The sequence below is a fragment of the Heliconius melpomene genome, chromosome 20, assembly GCF_056956725.1.
Source record: "Heliconius melpomene rosina isolate 202511_hmr_F chromosome 20, ASM5695672v1, whole genome shotgun sequence".
NCBI lineage: Eukaryota > Metazoa > Arthropoda > Insecta > Lepidoptera > Nymphalidae > Heliconius > Heliconius melpomene.
In genome coordinates this window covers 10134932-10156139 of record NC_140408.1, presented here as the reverse complement: position 1 = coordinate 10156139, position 21208 = coordinate 10134932, and the positions used below count along the sequence as shown (strand labels likewise).

The window sequence follows — 21208 nt, the reverse complement described above, 5'->3', positions numbered from 1 at the left end:
TAAGCGTATTTGTCATTGAAAACTACGTTTTTCTTTGACAATTGACAACTTGTCAAAAACCGAGCGACAATTCATGTGTCAGAAAACATCAAACAACCTAATTTTATTTCACATTATGTTATTTTTATTTATTTTCTAAGTGATTAGACTCAAAACGACAAACAATGGATGAAGTTTCAAAGCTAGAACATCTTTCTCTTGTTTCTAAAATATGTACTGAATTAGATAATCATTTAGGATTAAACGACAAAGATTTAGGTAAGTTACCGATTTATTGAAATGCATTATGCTATATTTTGTAATTTCATTGTTGATAACACAATCGTCTTGATTATTTACAGCGGAATTCATAATTGATTTGGCAGACAAAAATCCTCATTTTGATGGTTTTAAAAAATCGCTCATTGAAAATGGGGCCGAATTTCCAGACTCATTCATGGTCAATTTGCTTCGAATCATACAACATATGAAACCAGTATCAGATGAAATTGAAAAAAATGAAGACAAAAACAAACCAGCGAATCCATTAGCGACGAAATTTCCCGGTTTGTCCATTCCCAATGACAAACCGCATACCTTTTCTTCAGATGAGGAAAGTGAAGATGATGACAAAAATACCAAGAGAATTACTTCAAAAGATATATTTAAAGATGAATCGAAAGCAAAGATATCATCCAATAATGAAGTTGATGAAGCTATGGCAGCCTTAGAGGCTTTAGCACCATCAAATAGTGGTGTAACCGACAATGATATTGAAAAAGTTGTTGAAAATCGTAACCGCAGTAGAGATTGCAAAAATAGCAAAATAGGTGACTCAAGAGATAAAAAGCATAGTAGTAAAACCCGAGAAAGAAGCAGAAGTAGGGATTTGAAATATAATAAGGATAGAAGAAGTCACAGTAGAGGCAGAGATAGACGCAGACGGAGCAAAGAAAGAGATAGAAGGAGTAGAAGTAGGGATAAGAGGAGTAGAAGTAGGGACAGAAGAACTAGGGATATGGATAGAAGAAGAAGATCTAGGAGTCATCAACGTCACAGGTCTAGATCAAGAGACAAATATAGAAGGTCCAGATCTAGAAACAGGAAATCTAGATCTCGATCACATGGAAGGGAAGAAAGAAGCAGGTATAGGGGTAATGATTATGAAAAGAAACCTAGGAAAAAAAGCCCAGATATAGAGATCAGTGATGACCCAGAACCAGGGAAAGTATGTATTATTTATTCTCCAATTTAAATTAGTACTCAACATTTATATGTATTTATATGTATGTATTTTCTGGTAGGACAAATTATGAAATTGTTTTTCTTTACTCAATACTATTTTATGAACTCCATAATAGCTTCTCCGCCTACAGTACAAAATAGGATAAAGCTTAAAATTGAAACTGAAGAAAAATATGCTTCTTATCTCAGATTATTTGTTTTTTTTATTTAAATTATTTTCTAAGAATTGTTTAATCATTTAAATGACTTTATTTCAGATTTATAATGGAAGAGTGGCAAATATAGTACCATTTGGTTGTTTTGTTCAAATGGAAGGCCTGAGAAAAAGATGGGAGGGCTTAGTTCATATTTCCCAACTAAGGTCTGAGGGTAGAGTCACCAATGTTTCTGATGTTGTTGGCAGAGGAGACAAAGTTAAGGTTTGTAAAACATAAAAATTGTTGATGGTAATTGGGATTGTCGTGGGTTTGATCCCCACTCAAAGGTTGCCTAAGTTTTTTTTCTGTGGAGTTCATGGAGTTCAGCCACTTACCTTTTTATTTAAGCTAGTTTATTAAAAAAATATTTCTTTATTATTATTAATTACATTTTTTTTACTTTTAACATGTAAACCTCAGTCTAGAGAATGTATATTCTCATTCCAATATAAACAAATTTGGATATCATTATTAACGTAGAGCATTGGAAAGTAGCAGTTTCAATGATCATTTTTGTTCATAATTGTTTTTATACATATTCTTAATTTTATATAATTTGCATACAGATAAAAGTACTGTCTGTGACTGGACAAAAAGTTTCTTTGACAATGAAGGATGTTTGTCAAGAAACTGGCAAAGATCTGAATCCCACATCTCATGCTCATTTAGAGGTAAGCAATTGTACAATTTAATTTGTTTTATATCTTGTGACTAAAGTTTGAGACTGATCAGCTTATATAATAATAATAATTATATAATCTGTACTTATATGACTTATTTAGGTCGGTGTGTAATTTTGTAATATACATGATATACAATATTTTAATAAAGGAAACACTGTATGGTTTTACCTACATTTTAAAAGTGGGTTACACCAAGACAATTTGATGCAATATAGCTTATAGATTTCCTTGATATTCAACATTTAATTTGACCCAAGAAGATTTAAACCTTTAATTTTAATTTTGGGGTTTTAGGCTGAACGTGAAGGCCGTAATCCTGATCGTCCTCCACCTGCGGCTACAGTCCTCGCAGGGCTTCAAGGCGGACTCGATCCCGATGAGGACTCCAGTAGGAAACGTGTCACAAGAATATCAAGTCCTGAACGGTGGGAGATTAAACAGGTAGCACCTATATATAACACATATATACAGGACTAGCGGCCCGCTCGCGGTTTCACCCGCGTGAACTATGTTATTATTAATTTCTGTCTCCATGATTACGTCCTAGTGACGTCTATGCAAAATTTGAGACTCCTAGCATTTGTAGTAACGAAATTTCATACAAACTTTCGACCCCAAAAACAACCCCTTAGAAGTCGAATATTGCAAATTCCCTTCTTAGCGAGCACCTATGTCCTATAAGTAACTCCTATGCAAAATTTCACATTCCTAGCACATGTAGTTTCTGAGATTTCGTGATGAGTGAGTGACCTTTCGATTTTATATATATAGATTATATGATTATATCTACTGTATATTAAAAATATTTTATGTTTTTTAACAGGTGCTCTAAAATTGATGGAAAGTAGGGAAAGCAGTGTGTCATTATGTAGTAAACATATTCTTATGTTTAATGATTTAATAATTTATCAATCAATCTTTTACTTAGCAATTATTGTAAAGAAAATAAACAAAAATCACTTGTTTACAATATGTTAAAGATTTTCTAATGAACTCTAACAATATTCTGCTTTCAGATGATATCATCTGGAGTGATAGACAAGAGTGAGCTACCAGATTTCGACGAAGAAACAGGGCTATTACCAAAAGACGAAGATGGCGAGGCCGACATTGAAATAGAACTGGTCGAGGATGAGCCGCCATTTTTACAAGGTCACGGTAGAGCTTTACACGACTTGTCTCCTGTAAGAATAGTTAAAAACCCAGATGGTTCCCTAGCACAAGCTGCCATGATGCAAAGTGCTCTAGCAAAAGAAAGAAGAGAGCAGAAAATGTTGCAACGAGAACAAGAAATGGAAAGTTTACCCACTGGGTTAAATAAAAATTGGATTGATCCTTTGCCGGAGACTGAAGGAAGGACTTTAGCGGCTAATATGAGAGGAACTGGGATCACTGCTCAGGATCTACCTGAGTGGAAGAAGCATGTGATCGGTGGAAAGAAATCATCTTTTGGTAAAAAGACTAATTTGTCTCTATTGGAACAGAGACAATCACTGCCTATTTATAAACTTCGTGATGAATTGACAAAGGTAAGTTTGTTTTTATAGTTAATCTAGTAGGTAGATATGTTTCACGAAGTGTTAATTGTCATGGTCATATTTAGATTTCTTAGATTGCACTTGTAAATTTTTGTGATTGCTGTAATGTACCTGAGTTTTCACAAGAGCCATAATTATATATTGCATTACTGAGATATTATATAATATCCACCAAAAAATTACAAACTGTTTTTTGCTCTATAAGCATAATACATATTATCACCTCACAAAGGAATGGAGTTGAAAGAACCAGTAAGAAATAATGTGTCTTAGTTAATTTCTATAAAATGGTCAAATAGATATTTAAAGTTCCAAAAAAACAGTATTAAAATATTTGAAGTAAAATTTTGTTAGTATAATTTTTGTTATATTTTAGTCAAATCGTGGTTTTATCATAGTACAAATAATAATCGAAGATTGTGCAATTTTAGTATATGTTCTGTCATAGATATTTATACAAAATAACTTAACATGATAAAAAAATAAAAATATTCATTGTCTAGGGATATAACATATTTATATCCTTAGACAATGTACTACTATAAAACAAAAAATATATCTCTAGGTCTCTAGGTCATAGTCTCTTGCAACCAGTTTCTGACAGCTATTACATAAAATCAAGACAGGGTAAGATAGGATTAGGAAAGACCACACAAATTCTATACTGTTCTACTAATAATATGGCAAATGTGAAACTGTGAGGATAGATCCATTTTCACGTAAAAACTATTGAACGGTTTTTGTTATATAGTAACAATAATATAGTTTATATATCAAAACAACCAACATATACCTTATAAATTTTGTAATTGGGCAACGCCACGTTTGGGTCGTTGCTACCCCGATAAATGTGATGAAAAATTTTGCTGCATTCATACAAACTCCTTGGTGTTCTAAAACAAGATATTGTGTTTTCAGGCGATATCCGACAACCAAATCCTAATAGTAATCGGCGAGACGGGCTCCGGCAAGACGACGCAAATAACCCAATACGTATGCGAGTGCGGCGTGGCGACGCGCGGGCGCGTGGCGTGCACGCAGCCGCGCCGCGTTGCCGCAATGTCCGTCGCCAAGCGCGTCGCCGAGGAGTACGGCTGCCGGCTCGGGCAGGAGGTCGGCTATACTATACGCTTTGAGGACTGCACTGGACCTGATACTGTTATTAAGTAAGTTTATTTTGGGTAGTAATATTTCTAAAAACAAAAAGGGATATTTTTAATAATTACAAATCGAAGATTAAAGCTAAATGTCATATTTGTAAAATTGTAATTACCATATTTTATGAATTTAAATTTTATGTATTAATTGAATATTGTGAACATTTTTGTATCAATTAGCATAAAGAGTTGTCAGATTACACAACTGGCTTGAAATACAGTTCTATCAAAATATACATCATTTACATCCTAAACTTATACTTTCAGATACATGACAGACGGTATGTTACTCCGAGAATGTCTCATGGACTTGGATCTCAAAAGCTACTCAGTCATTATGTTGGACGAGGCCCACGAACGCACCATCCATACTGACGTCCTATTTGGTCTTCTCAAACAAGCAGTTCAAAAAAGACCAGAACTTAAACTAATAGTCACCTCAGCTACCTTAGACGCTGTAAAATTCTCTCAATATTTCTTTGAAGCCCCCATTTTCACTATCCCAGGCAGAACATTTCCTGTAGAAGTCTTATACACTAAGGAACCAGAAACTGATTATTTAGACGCGTCACTGATAACAGTAATGCAAATCCATTTGAGGGAACCTCCAGGAGATATTCTTCTCTTTCTAACTGGTCAAGAAGAAATTGATACAGCATGTGAAATTTTATATGAAAGAATGAAATCTTTGGGGCCTGATGTACCAGAATTGATAATTTTACCTGTTTATTCTGCCTTGCCATCTGAAATGCAGACGCGGATATTTGAACCCGCACCCCCCGGGTCAAGGAAGGTCGTTATAGCTACTAATATAGCGGAGACGTCGTTGACTATTGATGGTATATACTATGTAGTTGATCCAGGTTTTGTCAAGCAGAAGGTTTATAATTCAAAGACTGGTATGGACTCATTGGTTGTTACGCCTATTTCACAGGTATGTTGATTAACTTTATTTTATTGGAAATTTTATGCAAAGTTATATTAATATGAAATTTGATAAGAAGCAAATATTTTTTAAGTTTCAAAAATTTGCATTAGTTGGAATCTGATCAAATAAACATTTCGCTTACCTTTAAATTTTTCTTTTACATTTTCACGTTTTTTCACTCATATATTGCTATATAAGTGAAAAAACGTGAAGTGTAAGCGAAAAAAAATAATATGAATGAGTGTTTTTATGGTAGTTTTTCCAACTTTCTAATTGATTATCGAGACATTGCAAGTTGAGCCAGAGTTATGTTGAGTTAGACTTTCTTCAGAAGTCTTTGCCTTTTTAACATTTACCGTCCCTTATAAGTTATACGCATGTGGACTTAGCTGGTATGTGAATGATGATTTCGATATTCATATTATTGAAACTTATATCTTTATAAATCTACACAATATATATTTATAAAATCATCGTTATTTCGACTTTTGTTTCAATTTAGGCGGCCGCTAAACAACGCGCTGGTAGAGCCGGTCGCACAGGCCCGGGTAAATGCTACCGACTTTACACGGAGCGCGCTTACCGGGACGAGATGCTGCCTACACCCGTGCCGGAGATACAAAGGACTAATCTGGCTACTACTGTGAGAATAATTCTTCATTATAACTTACATGTCATACACCTTCCAACATCCCTAAAATAATTAACATCTTTTTTTACTCATAACTTTATTCTTTATTATAAACTTTTATTTGATGCCCATAATTTCCGAAAAACTTTATTTAAGTAAAGAAATCAATAAAGATTTATATACAGAGTATATTTGTGGGCACCACTTTAAATGATCCTATGTCTTGATTAATTTCTTTAGGTATGGGTTTGAAATTTTATGCTCTAGTAAAAGGAGCGCTGACGCTTCCAAAAGTCTATACAGGATAGAATTTCCACCAAGTTAAAGCAACAACCTATAATCAAATATAATTCAATTCATAAAATTCATCTATATAAATCTTTTAAAGGTCCTCCAATTAAAAACAATGGGCATCAACGACCTGCTCCACTTCGACTTCATGGACGCCCCGCCGGTGGAGTCACTCATCATGGCGCTAGAACAGTTGCACTCTCTCTCTGCGCTCGACTCGGAGGGATTGCTCACGAGACTTGGTAGACGGGTACGTGTCGACAAATGTTTTATTATTATAAACATTTTTTAAGTGTTATTTTGTAGTTAGAAAAGAAAAATACTTTTAAAAAATCTCCATGTTTCTGCTATGTTCAAATGTTTTTATTTTTAAGTTATGTTATTTTTTTTAAGTAACGTTAACCAATAAGAAGATTGGGATAAAAAGTACAGATTACATTGTTCAACGATGGCCTAAGACTTGTAAATTGCTTAAGTATCTGTTTTAGGTCATTTTAAGACATGAAAAGGTATAAGGAAACCCCTCCACTAGAAAATAAACTCAAAATTATCGCGTAAATACATCAAACAAGTCGACCACGCCATGATATTTATAATTGCAATAATTTTCAAATTAGTGATCATACACTTTTAATTATAATAAATGTTATCCTGTTTCAGATGGCGGAATTCCCTCTAGAACCAAACCTCTCCAAGATACTCATAATGTCAGTGGCATTACAATGTTCAGACGAAATACTCACAATAGTGTCTATGTTGAGTGTCCAGAATGTCTTCTACAGACCAAAAGACAAACAAGCGTTGGCCGATCAGAAGAAAGCGAAGTTCAATCAGCCCGAAGGAGATCATCTAACGTTGTTAGCGGTGTACAACAGTTGGAAAAATAATAAATTCTCTAATGCATGGTGTTATGAGAACTTTGTGCAAATAAGAACATTGAAACGCGCTCAGGACGTTAGGAAACAGCTGCTGGGTATTATGGACAGGTAAATAGACAAAAATATTGATGCAATGTGTAAAAAAATATCGCTTTAGCTTGTTTTGGAAATTCAAACTGGAGCTTAAAGTAGTGGCTTCGATTTCCACTCAGAGTAATAGGCTGCTTGATTCAAATCTCCAATATTTGGCTTAGATAAATAAATTATATAGGTTATAATAATTAAAAAGGATTTTTCTTTTTATGTAATAATAAATATTATATTTCTTATGTAAATTAGAAGAAGTCATGCTTTTAATTTAGTCTTTGTGAAATGATGATAAATTAATAATATGCCATGGCAATGTGTATGCCGCTTTATAAATATAAAAGTACAAATATTGTCAAATGCATGGTAGTGTGTGTAATGTTTTATTTATTGTTTTATTGTGCTTTATAAGCATTATTATTGGAAAATATTACGTTTAGCACTTCTCCTACATATAAACTATAAGTGTGTCAAATTTCATACCCCTCCATGCAATTTTTGCATAGAGGGTCCAAAGTTTTTGCTCGTTCCAAAGTTTATGTCGCAAATGTTGATTATTATTTATATGACGTTGAGCAAAGACAATCTGTAGAAAAACTTACTGGACATTTTGATAAGATTGAGTTGTGAAACTTGAATTTCTCAATTATTATATTGATAATTAAATATAAATAAATGTTTTCATTGTTACAGGCATAAATTAGATGTTGTATCAGCTGGTAAGAACACAGTGAGGATACAAAAGACAATTTGCTCAGGTTTCTTCAGAAACGCCGCAAAGAAGGATCCACAAGAAGGATACCGCACCTTAGTTGACAGTCAAGTTGTTTATATTCACCCGTCAAGTGCTTTGTTTAATAGACAGCCAGAATGGTATGTATTATTATTAATTATAAATCAACCTTAGTATTTTATAACTTTATTGATTATTGTTGCATGCAGTTTAGTTACTTGGACCGCAGGCCAGTGGGGGGATTACACCATTATTTGGGGGCCATTATAGCCTTAGCAGCTTCCAATCCAATACAATTTTTCAACTTAAATATTGGCGTCGTAGCGTAATTTTAAATAATAATATAGATTAAAAATTACCAATACATGCAATATTCAACACATTTTTTTACTTATTGATTTTCTTTTGTTTTAGGGTCATCTATCACGAATTAGTCCAGACAACAAAAGAGTACATGCGTGAAGTGACTACTATCGATCCCAAATGGTTAGTAGAATTCGCTCCAGCTTTCTTTAAATTCTCCGATCCTACTAAGCTGTCCAAGTTTAAGAAAAACCAGAGATTGGAACCTTTGTACAATAAATATGAAGAGCCGAACGCGTGGAGAATATCAAGAGTGCGACGGCGAAGAAATTAATTTCTTTGTATTTCATTTTAAAATAAGCTTACGAAATAAATAATTTTAATCAAATGCAGTTTTTATTTAATAATACATATTTTTATTAGTACTTTCAAATCAAGTTATATAATACGGTACAGTACCAAATTTAACATAGAAAAAATATGTGTTCATGAATCATATACGTATAATATGCTCATCTTTATATCTTGACGAAATGCAATTTCTAAAAAAAAAATTGATATGAGAAAAACTGCCCCTTCACAACCAGATAAGGCTCCACCAAATGGAAGTATAAGTGTTTTGTTGTTTTGCTTCAACTATGCTTTTAATTAATATATAGTACACGAAATGAGAATACATTTAATAAATGGAAAATAGTGAAATGCACTATATTTTGACTAAAAAACACACGGACTTCTATTTGTTATATGTGCCAGGACGGCATGAAACATGAACACTTACTCTAACTATAACTAATTTTGAATCTGTACCATTGTTCATTCATTAGGTCAAGTGTCATTCATCAATCACTGTCAAATGTCGGTCTTCAAATTTAATTTTTGTTACGGCAGAAGTGCATTTATAATTATTATGTATTAGGTAACCTTACGCCAATATGAGATAAATATTGTTTTTAAAAGAGGATTTTTCTACCTAAATTTATTGTGCTTTCAATTTTGTGATCTAAAATGGATTTCTTATCGGAAATTATTGGTGAAACAGTTATACTTGGCATAGATTCCTTGATTCTAGGATTTTGTGTAAAGCAGCTGAGCAAATGTAAACATATATTGAATGCTTTACAGGTAAGTTTAACTATTGTATATCTAAACAATTTGCCACAATTTTGTAATAAATTGAAATCTGTTTAGAAATGTAAATATCTGTCCCTTTTAAATATATAACCACATATCAAACATATGTATAAACCAAAACAATAATAATAATAATAATAATAATAACACTTTATTGCACTTTTACAATTGGACTATACATTTGACTACACAGTATATATAAGATTAATGTGCAATGGCGGCCTTATCGCTAAGAGCGATCTCTTACAGGCAACCGACATTACAGGATATGTAGAACACAAACGCAGAACGGTGCAAAAAGCATTGTATTACTTATAATAATAAAATAAAATATCTTCTACAAACATATACCTAACTACTTACTATGATTACTTTAATATAAACATATATATTAATAATATTACATATATAGATACACATATATATATATATATACATATATATACATAGATACATATATACACATATACATACATACACAAATATTCATACATAAACTAAGTGTAATAAAATCAGTTTATAGACTGTTCCAGGTAGTATTGTTTAAGACGACGTTTAAATATTCCAACCGTCTGAGATTTTCTGATATTCACCGGCAGCTCATTCCAGAGCTTTACTGTCTTGACAGTAAAGGAGTCACCATAGCATTTCGATCGGGACAAAGGTGTTTGAAGGAGGTTGTCAGTGCGGGAACGGAGACATTGGACATGAAAGGAATTCGACCCTAAGAACTTAAACCGTTCTTTAAGGTACGAAGGAGTAATAGGATGAAAAAGGATGGTATAAAGGAGAGTGAGGGAATGTAGATTACGCCTGTATTTTATTGAGAGCCATTTCAGTTGAGCACGAAACTGTGACACATGGTCGTACTTTTTAAGTCCAAATATAAATCTTATTATAGCATTTTGCAGACGCTCGAGCTTATTAAGCAGTTGCTGAGACAAATCCAGATAGCAAGAATCGGCGTAATCTAGAATGGGAAGGAGAAGAGTGTGGGCTAAGGATATTTTGGTTTTCAATGGTAAGAGGTTCTTCCATCTTCTTAGTCCCCCTAAGGCGGAGAAAACCCTACGACTAAGCTCAGAAACGCGGGGTGACCAGGAAAATGTGCTATCCATTCTGATCCCCAAGTTCACAACACTCTCACTAGGCTCTAAACATATATTATCAAGCGAAACCGATGGTAGAGGTACATGTAATTTAAACAGTTGTTTAGAGTTTCCAAAAATACATAGCTGAGATTTATTTGGGTTTAAAGAAAGCCCAAATGTTTTACACCAGATACTTATTAGCTGAAGGTCGGAGTTAATTTTAGCAACCGCGCTAGAAATTTCATTCGTGGCTACGGTTGTATAAATTTGTAAATCATCAGCGTAAAGATGATAAGAAGACGATATATGTGGAGTGAGAGTGTTAATGAAAATGGAAAAAAGGAGGGGAGACAGCACACCACCCTGAGGCACGCCAGCGCTAATATGGCTTAGTGAGGATTGTCTACCATCCAGTATGACACTCTGCGGCCGCGAAGGTATGAAGAAAACCATTTAGTAGCTGTTGAGGAAAAATTTATGGACTTTAATATGGCTAGCAATATATCAAAGTCAACAGAATTGAAGGCATTTGAAAAGTCTAGCAGAACAAGTAGAGTAACTTGCTGGTTGTCAATACCGAATCGAATATCATCACAGACTTTATTAAGTGCAGTTACTGTGCTATGTCCAGGGCGGAAACCTGATTGGAAAGGGGAAAGGATATTATTATTATGTAAAAATAAGTATAGTTGTTCATGAACAATACGTTCGAGGACTTTGGACAGGAAGGGAAGAATGGAAATCGGCCTATGGTTAGAGAAGGATGTTGGATTGGACGTTTTGGATGTTTTTGGGATAGGGATCACTAGTGCATGGCGCCAAGCATCAGGAAATTCACTGGACGAAAGGGAGAAGTTAAAGATATGGGATAAGACAGGAAGAACATAATTAAGCGATAATATAATCATACGACGACTAATATTATCATAGCCAGTAGCATCCGATTTAATGGCTATCACGTGCTTACGGATTTGTGCCGTAGAGATGGGTTTGAAAAGGAAAGGAGGTGAAGGATTCGGAAGTAATGACAGTGATTGAAGGGTGTTTAATTTAGTGATGTCGTCCATCTTATTGACATTCGTAAAGAAATTATTCAGTGAATCTAAATCCATGCAGTTGCTTAAGATTGGTGTATGCCGAGTGCGTCTACCTCCTATTCCCATCGCATTCAGAAATTTCCAAGTTTTTGCAGGACTCCTGGGGTCTATAGATGTAAAAATATGGTTACGTCGCGCATCTCTGCAAGCCTTGTTACATCTGTTCCGTAGTTTTTTGTACCTCTGAAGATTTGCATCCGTAGGATTCATTTTGTATTTGGACTTTGCAGTATTTCGTTTGACCATAAGTATCTTAATATCTTGCGTTAACCACGGAGCAGGGAGATGTTTTATTTTTATTGGTCGAAGCGGCGCGTGAATGTCGAAAAGCTCAATTAATATGGAATTAAAAATATTTAATTTATCATTAATAGTACCTGCATTAAAAATGCAATCCCAGTCAATACGACTAAGATCACTGATAAATTTTTCGTTGTCGATGTTATTGAAGGATCTTCGCATCACTACCGTTGGCTTTAGCTTGGGTGGTCGTATTTTGTATGATAGGTAAACGAGGTCGTGATAGGAGAACGCTTCCGCTGAGATTTGTCCGAAGGTAGCTACGCGCTCGTTTGATGAGACAACCATGAGGTCCAGCAAGGATGGCACGCAACCAGGGAAGAGGTGGGTTGCATTCGTCGGAAGGATATTTAGGTTAGAGCTATTGATTATGGTTTTAAGCCGAGTTGAGCGTGTGTCTTTCTTAATGAGACATGTGTTAAAGTCACCCATTATGATGGAGTGGTCAACTTCTGGCACATACTTTTCTAAAAGAATCTCAAACGAATCAAAATAATTCACATGTAAGGTGGGACTATAAAAGACACCAAGTAACATCTTAAGAGTGCCAAATAGGACCTCTATAAAGATATGTTCCGATGAATTTGAGTAAGCTGAAGGCGATTTATCTAATATTGAAAAGGGAATGTGGCTCCTAAGATAAATAGCTACTCCCCCTCCACCTTTCCCTGTCCTATCGTTTCGTATCAGGTGAAAACCCGGTAGGGCATATGCAGTTGATGGTAAACTGGGTTTGAGAAATGTCTCAGATACGAGTACTGCATGAACATCTCTTACATTAAATGAGTCAAGGAGGTCTGGATAATGGGCTGGTATGCTTTGCGCATTGATGTGGACTACATTAAAATTTTTTGAAAAGTTTTTAAGTTTGCTGTCTAATATTGAGTTGAGAGGATCAGATATGCTATGGCAACTATCGTCGGATGTTGTAGAAACGCACTGGTGAAAAGAATTATCAGATATACTACCACTATAAACACTATCATTATTATGCATACTAACAATAACTTAATATTAATACACAAATAATATAAACGTATATATTATATTATATTTAAATATAGATAATATAAATATATATATAAAAATAATAATAATAATAATAATATTGATATATATAAATATTAATGACAATATATATAAAATAATATTAAATAAAATAGAACTGTAATGCGACACTTTGTTCAACCGTCAGCAGTATTTTAAAGTTGACTACTATAATAAAAAAAAATAAAAGAAAAATTACATAAATACACAAGACTTGTTATCGTATAACGAAACGATTTTAGCGGCATATATTATCTATCACTATGTAGATGTCGACTGTCATTATTGCGTTTGTTTATATCGCTTAACAAAAAGAAAATGACGAGTTTTCCACAACTATCATATGGTAGCGATATTTCTCTCATTAACCATAGCATGTAATTACTGATCAACAAAATATATGAGCGTAAATATATTCATGACTATATATCAAACAATTATTGTAATCATTGTATAAGAGTATGACAAATTTTTCAGTCTGCTCCAGTACTTGACATTGACTCTACACTCTCTAAGGAGATCAATAAGTATCCAAACAATGTTATCCCATATGTAGTCATAAGAGGGTTAGTAAAGCCACTTGGTACTCCTATCAAAAGTAATTACAATCAAGCTGTGACAGGAGTGATACAACGGTGAGTTATATTAAACAAAAAGTATATTGAAAAATATGTTTATTCCAAATAGATATGCTACAGCTAAAGCTATGCAAAATAAATTTAATTCACCATTGAGGTGTGATTATGACTGTAATACTAGACTGTAAATATGATGGTTGTGAATTCAATTTCCACTCAGGCTAATGCTGATTTCACTTCCTGCTCTTGCCTGACAAAATCTCAAATCTGGAGGTAAGGCAAAATAATAAACTTACTTGCTACTTGGCTCTCTTTTTACCATTCTGTGTTAAAAAAAGTGTCAAGTTGTTTTTCTTTTTCTTAATTTTATATAATGAAAACTTAATAGTATATAATAATTAAAATGTATTAATATATGTTTTTTCTTGATAGATTGACAATTAAAGAACATGTCATAGCAAGAACATCAGCAGGGTTTTGGTCGGATCAAACAAGGACTATTCACGAAGTTTACAATTCTACTCCATTTGTTTTGAACAATGGGAAGTACAGTATTGAAGTGGTTGATGCGTTAGCTGCTGAGTTATTAGGTAACTTGTACATTAATTTTATACTTTATTCTAGTTAATTAATTATACTTTATTCTAATGTTTTGATAGATTTTTTAAAATATATTACTACATCTAGACTCTTTCCCCAATTACTAGACATGCAGAGCAAACTTTGTGTTAAGAGAATCCATTTTCTGTTCAAATGTAAGACATAGCTTTTTTTATTAAAACTCTTGCAGAAGACCAGTCAAAGCTGAAAAATAAAAATAACTAATGGACAATAATTAGTACGGGACAAGTGGTAGTTCTCGTAATCATCTCATTTTCAGTTAGATATTGTCTTGCTTTGCAACAATACCCTCAATATGTATTAAATGTAAATTTTTTTTTATATTTCAGACTTAGATGTTATATCAGATAAATTTGAACCAATGTCACCTAGTGTAATAGATCATGTATGGGGTTTCTTTTCTGGAGTTCGACAAAGGGGATTGCAAACTATGGAAGAAATGCTACGAGATGGGTCCTATATTACAGCTATAGGGGAACTGAATAGAACAAGTAAAGGTCTCAAGATTCAGCCTCCGAAAGATGACCTTCCACTTTACCTTACAATTGCTACTAAATCTAGTTTGTTGAAAAGACTTGCAAGTTCCAGGGACTTTTTAAGGTCAGTTAAAAACATTTTTTTTAATTACTTTGCAGGGTAAGCATAACTATACTTACCCTGCCTAGTGTTGAGACACTTCTGTCACCCCCACCTTCCGCCGAATTATCGAAGTGTTGAGTGTCGTAACTCAGTGCCGTCTTCTGCCTTATTACAAGACCGACGAAATGAAAATATCAGAATCTACAACCCTTGCGTGCCTAGAGTTCAGTGATATGATATTTATTTATAGGAAAAAGTATCTCAGAGAATGAGGGTAAACAGGAATTCCTATATACAAAGAGGCATTTTTATATTATAAAAAAATCATGAGGTCATCGTGGAACATGAGCACAAGCGTGCGACTGTAAACGCGACAGTTGTGAGTTCGATTCCCATTCGTGAGAATGAAATATTTAATATTTTCATTTTGTCTTTCTGGTAACGAGGCAAGCGCGGTATGGAGCCAGCATTCGACACGCATTGCCTCCAGAATTCGGTGGAAAGTGGAAAGCGAAATGTTCTCTCGGAAGCTAAAACAAGTTTAAATTATACACATATGTATAAAAAAATACCATAACACTTTACCTTGAACATCATATTCATATGCACTGTACATACTCGTATTATAAGAAACTTGAAATGAATCTATACTTCATATTTGCGATGACCTATCAATTATTTAATGTCAATCGATTCTCATTATGTACACGGCGTAATGAACGTGTATTGAGTTCATATTCCCGCACAAACGACATGTTTGTAACTACTATGTAAGTGAATTTTATTATGTTTTGAAGTTAAAACAATTTTATTTAAGACATTCTATTTAATTTCTAATAGTTTTACAAATTATAGTAAAAATTATTGTCTACTTTTTTTGTCACGTTTCTATAATTAACGATCAGATACGACGTTTCGTTTACTTACGAATTACAAGCGGCGAATTTTCGTTGCGAATGTTATTACAACATTCGATGTCTTCATGGTGCAATCGTATAATGTAACTGACTGCAAGTATATTTTGATTGGCACATGATATTTATACTTAAAATATAGGTTACGCTTTGATATATATTTGTTCATTCTTTTCTCTTACATTTACGTAGCGGGATTCGAACCCGCACTTCTTTGAAATGCCCAACTTGGACGCAGCTGCAAATCGTGCTACGTTATTTTTTTATACATTTTTAAAAATGTATTTTTTTTCCTTAAAATAGTATTACAATATTTAGTAAGACAAGTTAGAACTGCACCAGACCGTAGCTTTTTATTATAATTCTCTTAAGCCTGACCTATATTAACAATAAAATAAATGATATGACCTATGTATCACAGTGATTGAGAGCAACTGACGTTTATAAATGAATGAAACAGTTTGTTTATAGGCCTAGACCTATTTAATCTACAACACATAATTCTAAAAAGCAGCTTCACGCTGTAACCAGCATATAGCAGAGTGGGCACAGAGAACCTAATGCTAACACACTGTTCTCCATTTTTTTGAGATGGCGTGTTTAGTGGCCGAACTGAATGATATTTCCTCTTGTTACAAGAGGGAGAAAATAAAAAAAATCCACCGAATGGAAATCAAACCCACGACTGTCGGTCGCGCTTTATAATTATGTAGTGTACAATAAAAAAATAATTATCAATATATTTTTCTCAACAGAATTCTGTTAGTAGTATTCGGTACCGTAGCAGCCATTGCGTCAGGTCGTATTATGTACAAATACATGAAGAAACGGCGGAGGCGGGTCGCTGAGGAGATTATGAAGAAGCAGCTAGCGGCGGGCAGGAAGGAGAGAAGGGTTAATAATAGGGATAAGAATCTAACAGAAATACAACTTTGTGTGGTGTGTACGGAGAATCCTAAGGAAGTGAGTCTTCTGTTTTATTTGAGTTTTAATTGCTTTTCTAATATAAAACGATTGAGTTTTTAACTGCATAAACTGTATCCAGTTAAAATTGATACGAATTGACATTAGTAAATAGTATCAAAAAAAATATTAATAGAATTGTCTTTTATATAGATGTTGTACTTAATGTCATTATTAAGTATACCTTATCATTATAAGATGATTGTCAACTCTGACTCAAGTGAAATCTGACTTGGCTTGGCTTTAATTATTATTTTGGCGGAAAGTGGAGAAAATAGGCCCATATTTATAAAATCTCTCAAGTCTGCGATCGATCTTGATATGCTATTTAAGTAATCTATGAATGCAAACAGCATTTCAAGATCAGTCTCAGAACTGAAAATGATTTATAAATACAGGCCTTGGTATCTCGTTACTAATCTTTCTAATTTCCGTCACACGCATGTATGGGGATAGCAAAAGATATGGAATTTGTTGATTTAAGATTATTGTATATTTAATAAAGTATTAATTAATATTTATTAAGAAAACTAACAGATCAGTACAATTGATGAAACAAAAAATACATTTGATAAAGATTTTACATTTTATTTACAGATAATTTTATTGCCGTGCGGTCATGTTTGCTTATGCGAAGATTGTTCAGAAAACATTAAAGAAAAATGTCCTATTTGCAGAGAGCCGATAGAATCACGAGCGCCCGCATTTATTTAGTAAAGTTGAAAATTTGTTTACATATTACTATATGGAATATTTATTGTAAATATTTTAGTGAAATAAATTGTTATAAAGGTTTTTTACTTTGAGCTCATCATTTTGCTATATTTAAATCAAAGAACAGTCCCGTGAGGTCTAAGCTGAGCTTACCATAGGTATGTGTAAGTGTTCATTTATATTTTTGAAATGAGACCTGGGAAATCAGGCACAAGTGTTACTTTTTTTGCTCTTAGCCAGTGTATACTGTGTTTTGACAACTAGCATATATACCTCTTGTACTGATAGCAGCGTTGGCACGCCCGAAACGCCATATATCGACAAATCAATCAATCTGATAGCAGCGTTTCATATTTAATTCTTAATATTTTATTTTGTGGTTTATTTGTTAAAAGTAAATGATAAAGGTGGCACTATAACTGTACAAAATTGGAAAATTCTATGTGAGCACGCAGTATAAAAAAAACCGCGTACACAATGATGTTCATGTTGATACAGCAATACGAAAGTCACTAATCTGAGGTTGCGACATGTGTAGATGAATTTATATATTTTTTTAAGTTAGATTTTTTTTATTGATCTTTAATAAACAAACATTTTTTCTGGCTTACTGTTAGACTCAATGTGCAAAGCACCACAAACTATAACATGTTTAGAAGTAGTTAAATAAAGTAAAATTTCAGGATTTATTTTGGTATTATACAAAAGAGTAACAATTAATGTCGAGATTACGTTATATTTTAAAACTAGTGTTATGTACATATAAAGCTTATATAACAGTTGATTTGCTCTAAGTTTAACTAACGTATTTAAAGTGATTGTAAAAAAAGAAGTATGGATGAAATAAAAAATATTTTAGTACAAATAAAACTGTATATAAATATAAATATTCATATTTTAAAAATTTTATTATACAAATATGTAAAATTAATTTTTAATTTAGAAGTAAATATCAAAAACTTATGTGTAAAGAATCTATGTTCCCACATGCTCCAGCACATGTAATGTCATCGTCTTTAACACTTTCCTCATTATTATGTAAATCAGCGTCAAAATCAACATTATTTAAATCTGGACTGTCATTTTGTTTTATTGAACTCACACTTACTTCATTTTGTGTTTCATTAATACCATATTCTTGTAATAAAACATTTACTTTTGAATTACAACCATTTTGAATATTTTCCTTTCCACAAGTCCCATTGCAACATGTTTCCAATTGGTTTGTATGAACTTTTACTTCCTTACTTATTGTATGATTCTTGCATGAGGATCTACACACTTTTCCTTTAGAAACACAATTATTTTTCTTATATTCCTCATTTATATCTTCTATAGCAGTTTGTAAATTTTGTTTTGCAGTATAATCCTCTAACATCTTCTTAGCTTTAGAACTTTTACCGATACCTAGTTTTGGTAAACCTTTGTTTAAACCTTCTAATAAAACACAAGCTTTACACACTTCCTGGGATGATACAAAATTACACCTTGTGCATATCCTTTGTGATGGGAGAGTGATATCTTCTCTTACTGACATTGTTTCACCTGTTGATTAAATAATTAATTATATTATTTAAAACAATTTTATAAAATAAAAATTATTCTCAATGGAGATTGAAATCACAATCATTGAGGCACTATATAAGTAACATTATTTTATCGTTTTTTTTTAACTCTGTGGTATTAGTTACTAGGATAACACATGGAACTAAATGTGATAGTTATGGGTTCCACAACCACTTGGAGGATTAATTACTTACTAATTTACTGCCCTAATATAAAAGTATGGAGTAGACCTCCACCTGGCAAATTGCAATTTTTCTAATTCATGTGGAAAGTGGAGAACAATGTTTTTACATGGACACAGACAATGGCACTTTCTGCCTATTCTGCTATATGTAGATTAAAAATAAAAAAACAGGGTTAACATACGAAAATTTAAATTACCTGAATAAATAATATCCATTATGCATGTAGGTCTAACTTTTTCCATGTCTTTCAGTAGTGCACGAGCATGACCTCTGTATGCATTTGGTGCAAACACACACTCGGTGGAGAAGTAAATGAGTTTCTTATAATGTGCATACATTACTATTTCTTTTTCATATGTGTATTTCAATGGTTTTACTCTTGGTATAGACCCTTCACTTCCCTTAAAATATAAATATAATATATATAAAAGATGTAAATAAACATTAATCAAAGTTCATTTAATATATTAAGGTCAATGTGGCCCTGTAAGACAGTATCTTACTTTTATTCGGATAGTTGTGGGTTCAATAATTTGATTTATGGAATAAATTATTTTCTTTTCCCCACTTTTTAAAGACAAAGCACTACAGAGAGTATCACCCTTCTTGAAACAATAACTAGATATTGGGCAGAAACAGTAAAATGAAGTGTGTTTGAAGTAGCTTCATAAAGCTGAAAATTTTCTTATTTAAAATAAACATTTTCAAAATTTCAGATTTTGTAGCAATTAATAGTATATCAATAAGCTAGTTAAATAAAATAACATTTAAAAAGTTACAGTTGAAATGGCGGTACACCTCTTCAATCTTGCAATATCTCCTCTTAGAACATTCATGAGCACTGTCTCTGCTATATCATCAGCATTGTGTCCCGTTGCTATACATTTAACATTAAGAATTGCTGCTCCTCGGTCTAAAGCTTGCCTCCGGAACACTCCACAAAAAGTACAATTATTTTTCCTGCCTATTTGTGCTACAATTTCATCCATAGTCCAGCCATACAAATCTTTGTATGATAAAATTTTTAAAGGCATCTCATAGTCATCTCTGTTTTGTTTAACTGTTTCTAAACTGTCATCCCGGTATCCAGTAATACCCTCATCTATAGATAATAACAATAGGTTTAGGCCATAATTATATCTTTGATTTAAAGTTTTCATAACATGTGCAAGTACAGTTGAGTCTTTGCCTCCAGATGCAGCTATAGCAACTGAGTCTCCTTTAGTAAATAATTTTCCTTTTGTAATTGTAAAATGTATTTCTGTTTCAAATGCCCAAAAGAAACATTCCCTGCATAAAGCGTCACCGGTTTTTGGACGCTGAGAAAATTAAAAAGAAAATATTTTATAAACATTGCATAAATTTTTATAAAAGATAGAAATTTAAAAATAAAACAAAAATATCTTTACCTTTAACATAGCATTTTTTCCACATCCTGCTCTGCAAGGCACTGGCATTTTCGTAGATTTTTATTAAATTGGTTAAAAGTCACTTCGTTTTAAATAAAACTAAAATATACAAGATAACTTCAATGGTATTGTAACCTAAAACTTAACAGATGCTTATAATATAATTGGCATTTGCTATTCTAGATCATAAATTGTACTTTATTTTAATGTACCTAAGAATCAATAGAGTATTCCAACTTCCAAACACTACGGTTCAACTACGGTTGATTGATTTCCTTTGACAATGACAATTTATGACTTATCACCACAGAATACATATACCAAAGGTTATCATTGCCTGACAGTTGACCGCCATGTCAT

The 21208-nt window shown here is 33.0% G+C and overlaps 3 protein-coding genes across 4 annotated transcripts; 2 read left to right on the top strand and 1 right to left on the bottom strand.

The window, feature by feature from the left end:
* Nucleotides 1–47: 47 nt before the first annotated feature.
* Nucleotides 48–9038, top strand: pea (ATP-dependent RNA helicase pea). Its single transcript, XM_085205110.1, has 13 exons — nt 48–258; nt 342–1207; nt 1482–1643; nt 1988–2092; nt 2399–2545; nt 3121–3633; nt 4561–4808; nt 5067–5733; nt 6230–6370; nt 6747–6899; nt 7310–7635; nt 8308–8487; nt 8762–9038. Exons 1-13 carry the CDS (start codon nt 165–167, stop codon nt 8982–8984), a joined length of 3825 nt encoding a protein of 1274 aa, XP_085061236.1. The 5' UTR covers nt 48–164; the 3' UTR covers nt 8985–9038.
* A 451-nt stretch (nt 9039–9489) lies between these two features.
* Mul1 (Mitochondrial E3 ubiquitin protein ligase 1) lies at nt 9490–18575 on the top strand. 2 transcript variants are annotated; one of them, XM_085205114.1, is made up of 6 exons: nt 9490–9775; nt 13797–13954; nt 14330–14487; nt 14848–15118; nt 16767–16974; nt 17572–18575. In XM_085205114.1, the coding sequence occupies exons 1-6, from the start codon at nt 9659–9661 to the stop codon at nt 17686–17688; spliced, it is 1029 nt and encodes a 342-aa protein (XP_085061240.1). In that variant the 5' UTR covers nt 9490–9658; the 3' UTR covers nt 17689–18575. The 2 variants fall into 2 exon arrangements, with proteins under 2 accessions (XP_085061240.1, XP_085061241.1); XM_085205115.1 differs by lacking the exons at nt 9490–9775; nt 13797–13954 and adding an exon at nt 14013–14170.
* Nucleotides 18566–21175, bottom strand: Ctu1 (Cytosolic thiouridylase subunit 1). The gene is made up of 5 exons (XM_085205113.1): nt 21061–21175; nt 20849–20989; nt 20219–20758; nt 19636–19840; nt 18566–19233 (listed from the first exon to the last, which is right to left on the bottom strand). The coding sequence occupies exons 2-5, from the start codon at nt 20894–20896 to the stop codon at nt 18641–18643; spliced, it is 1386 nt and encodes a 461-aa protein (XP_085061239.1). The 5' UTR covers nt 20897–20989; nt 21061–21175; the 3' UTR covers nt 18566–18640.
* Nucleotides 21176–21208: the final 33 nt, after the last annotated feature.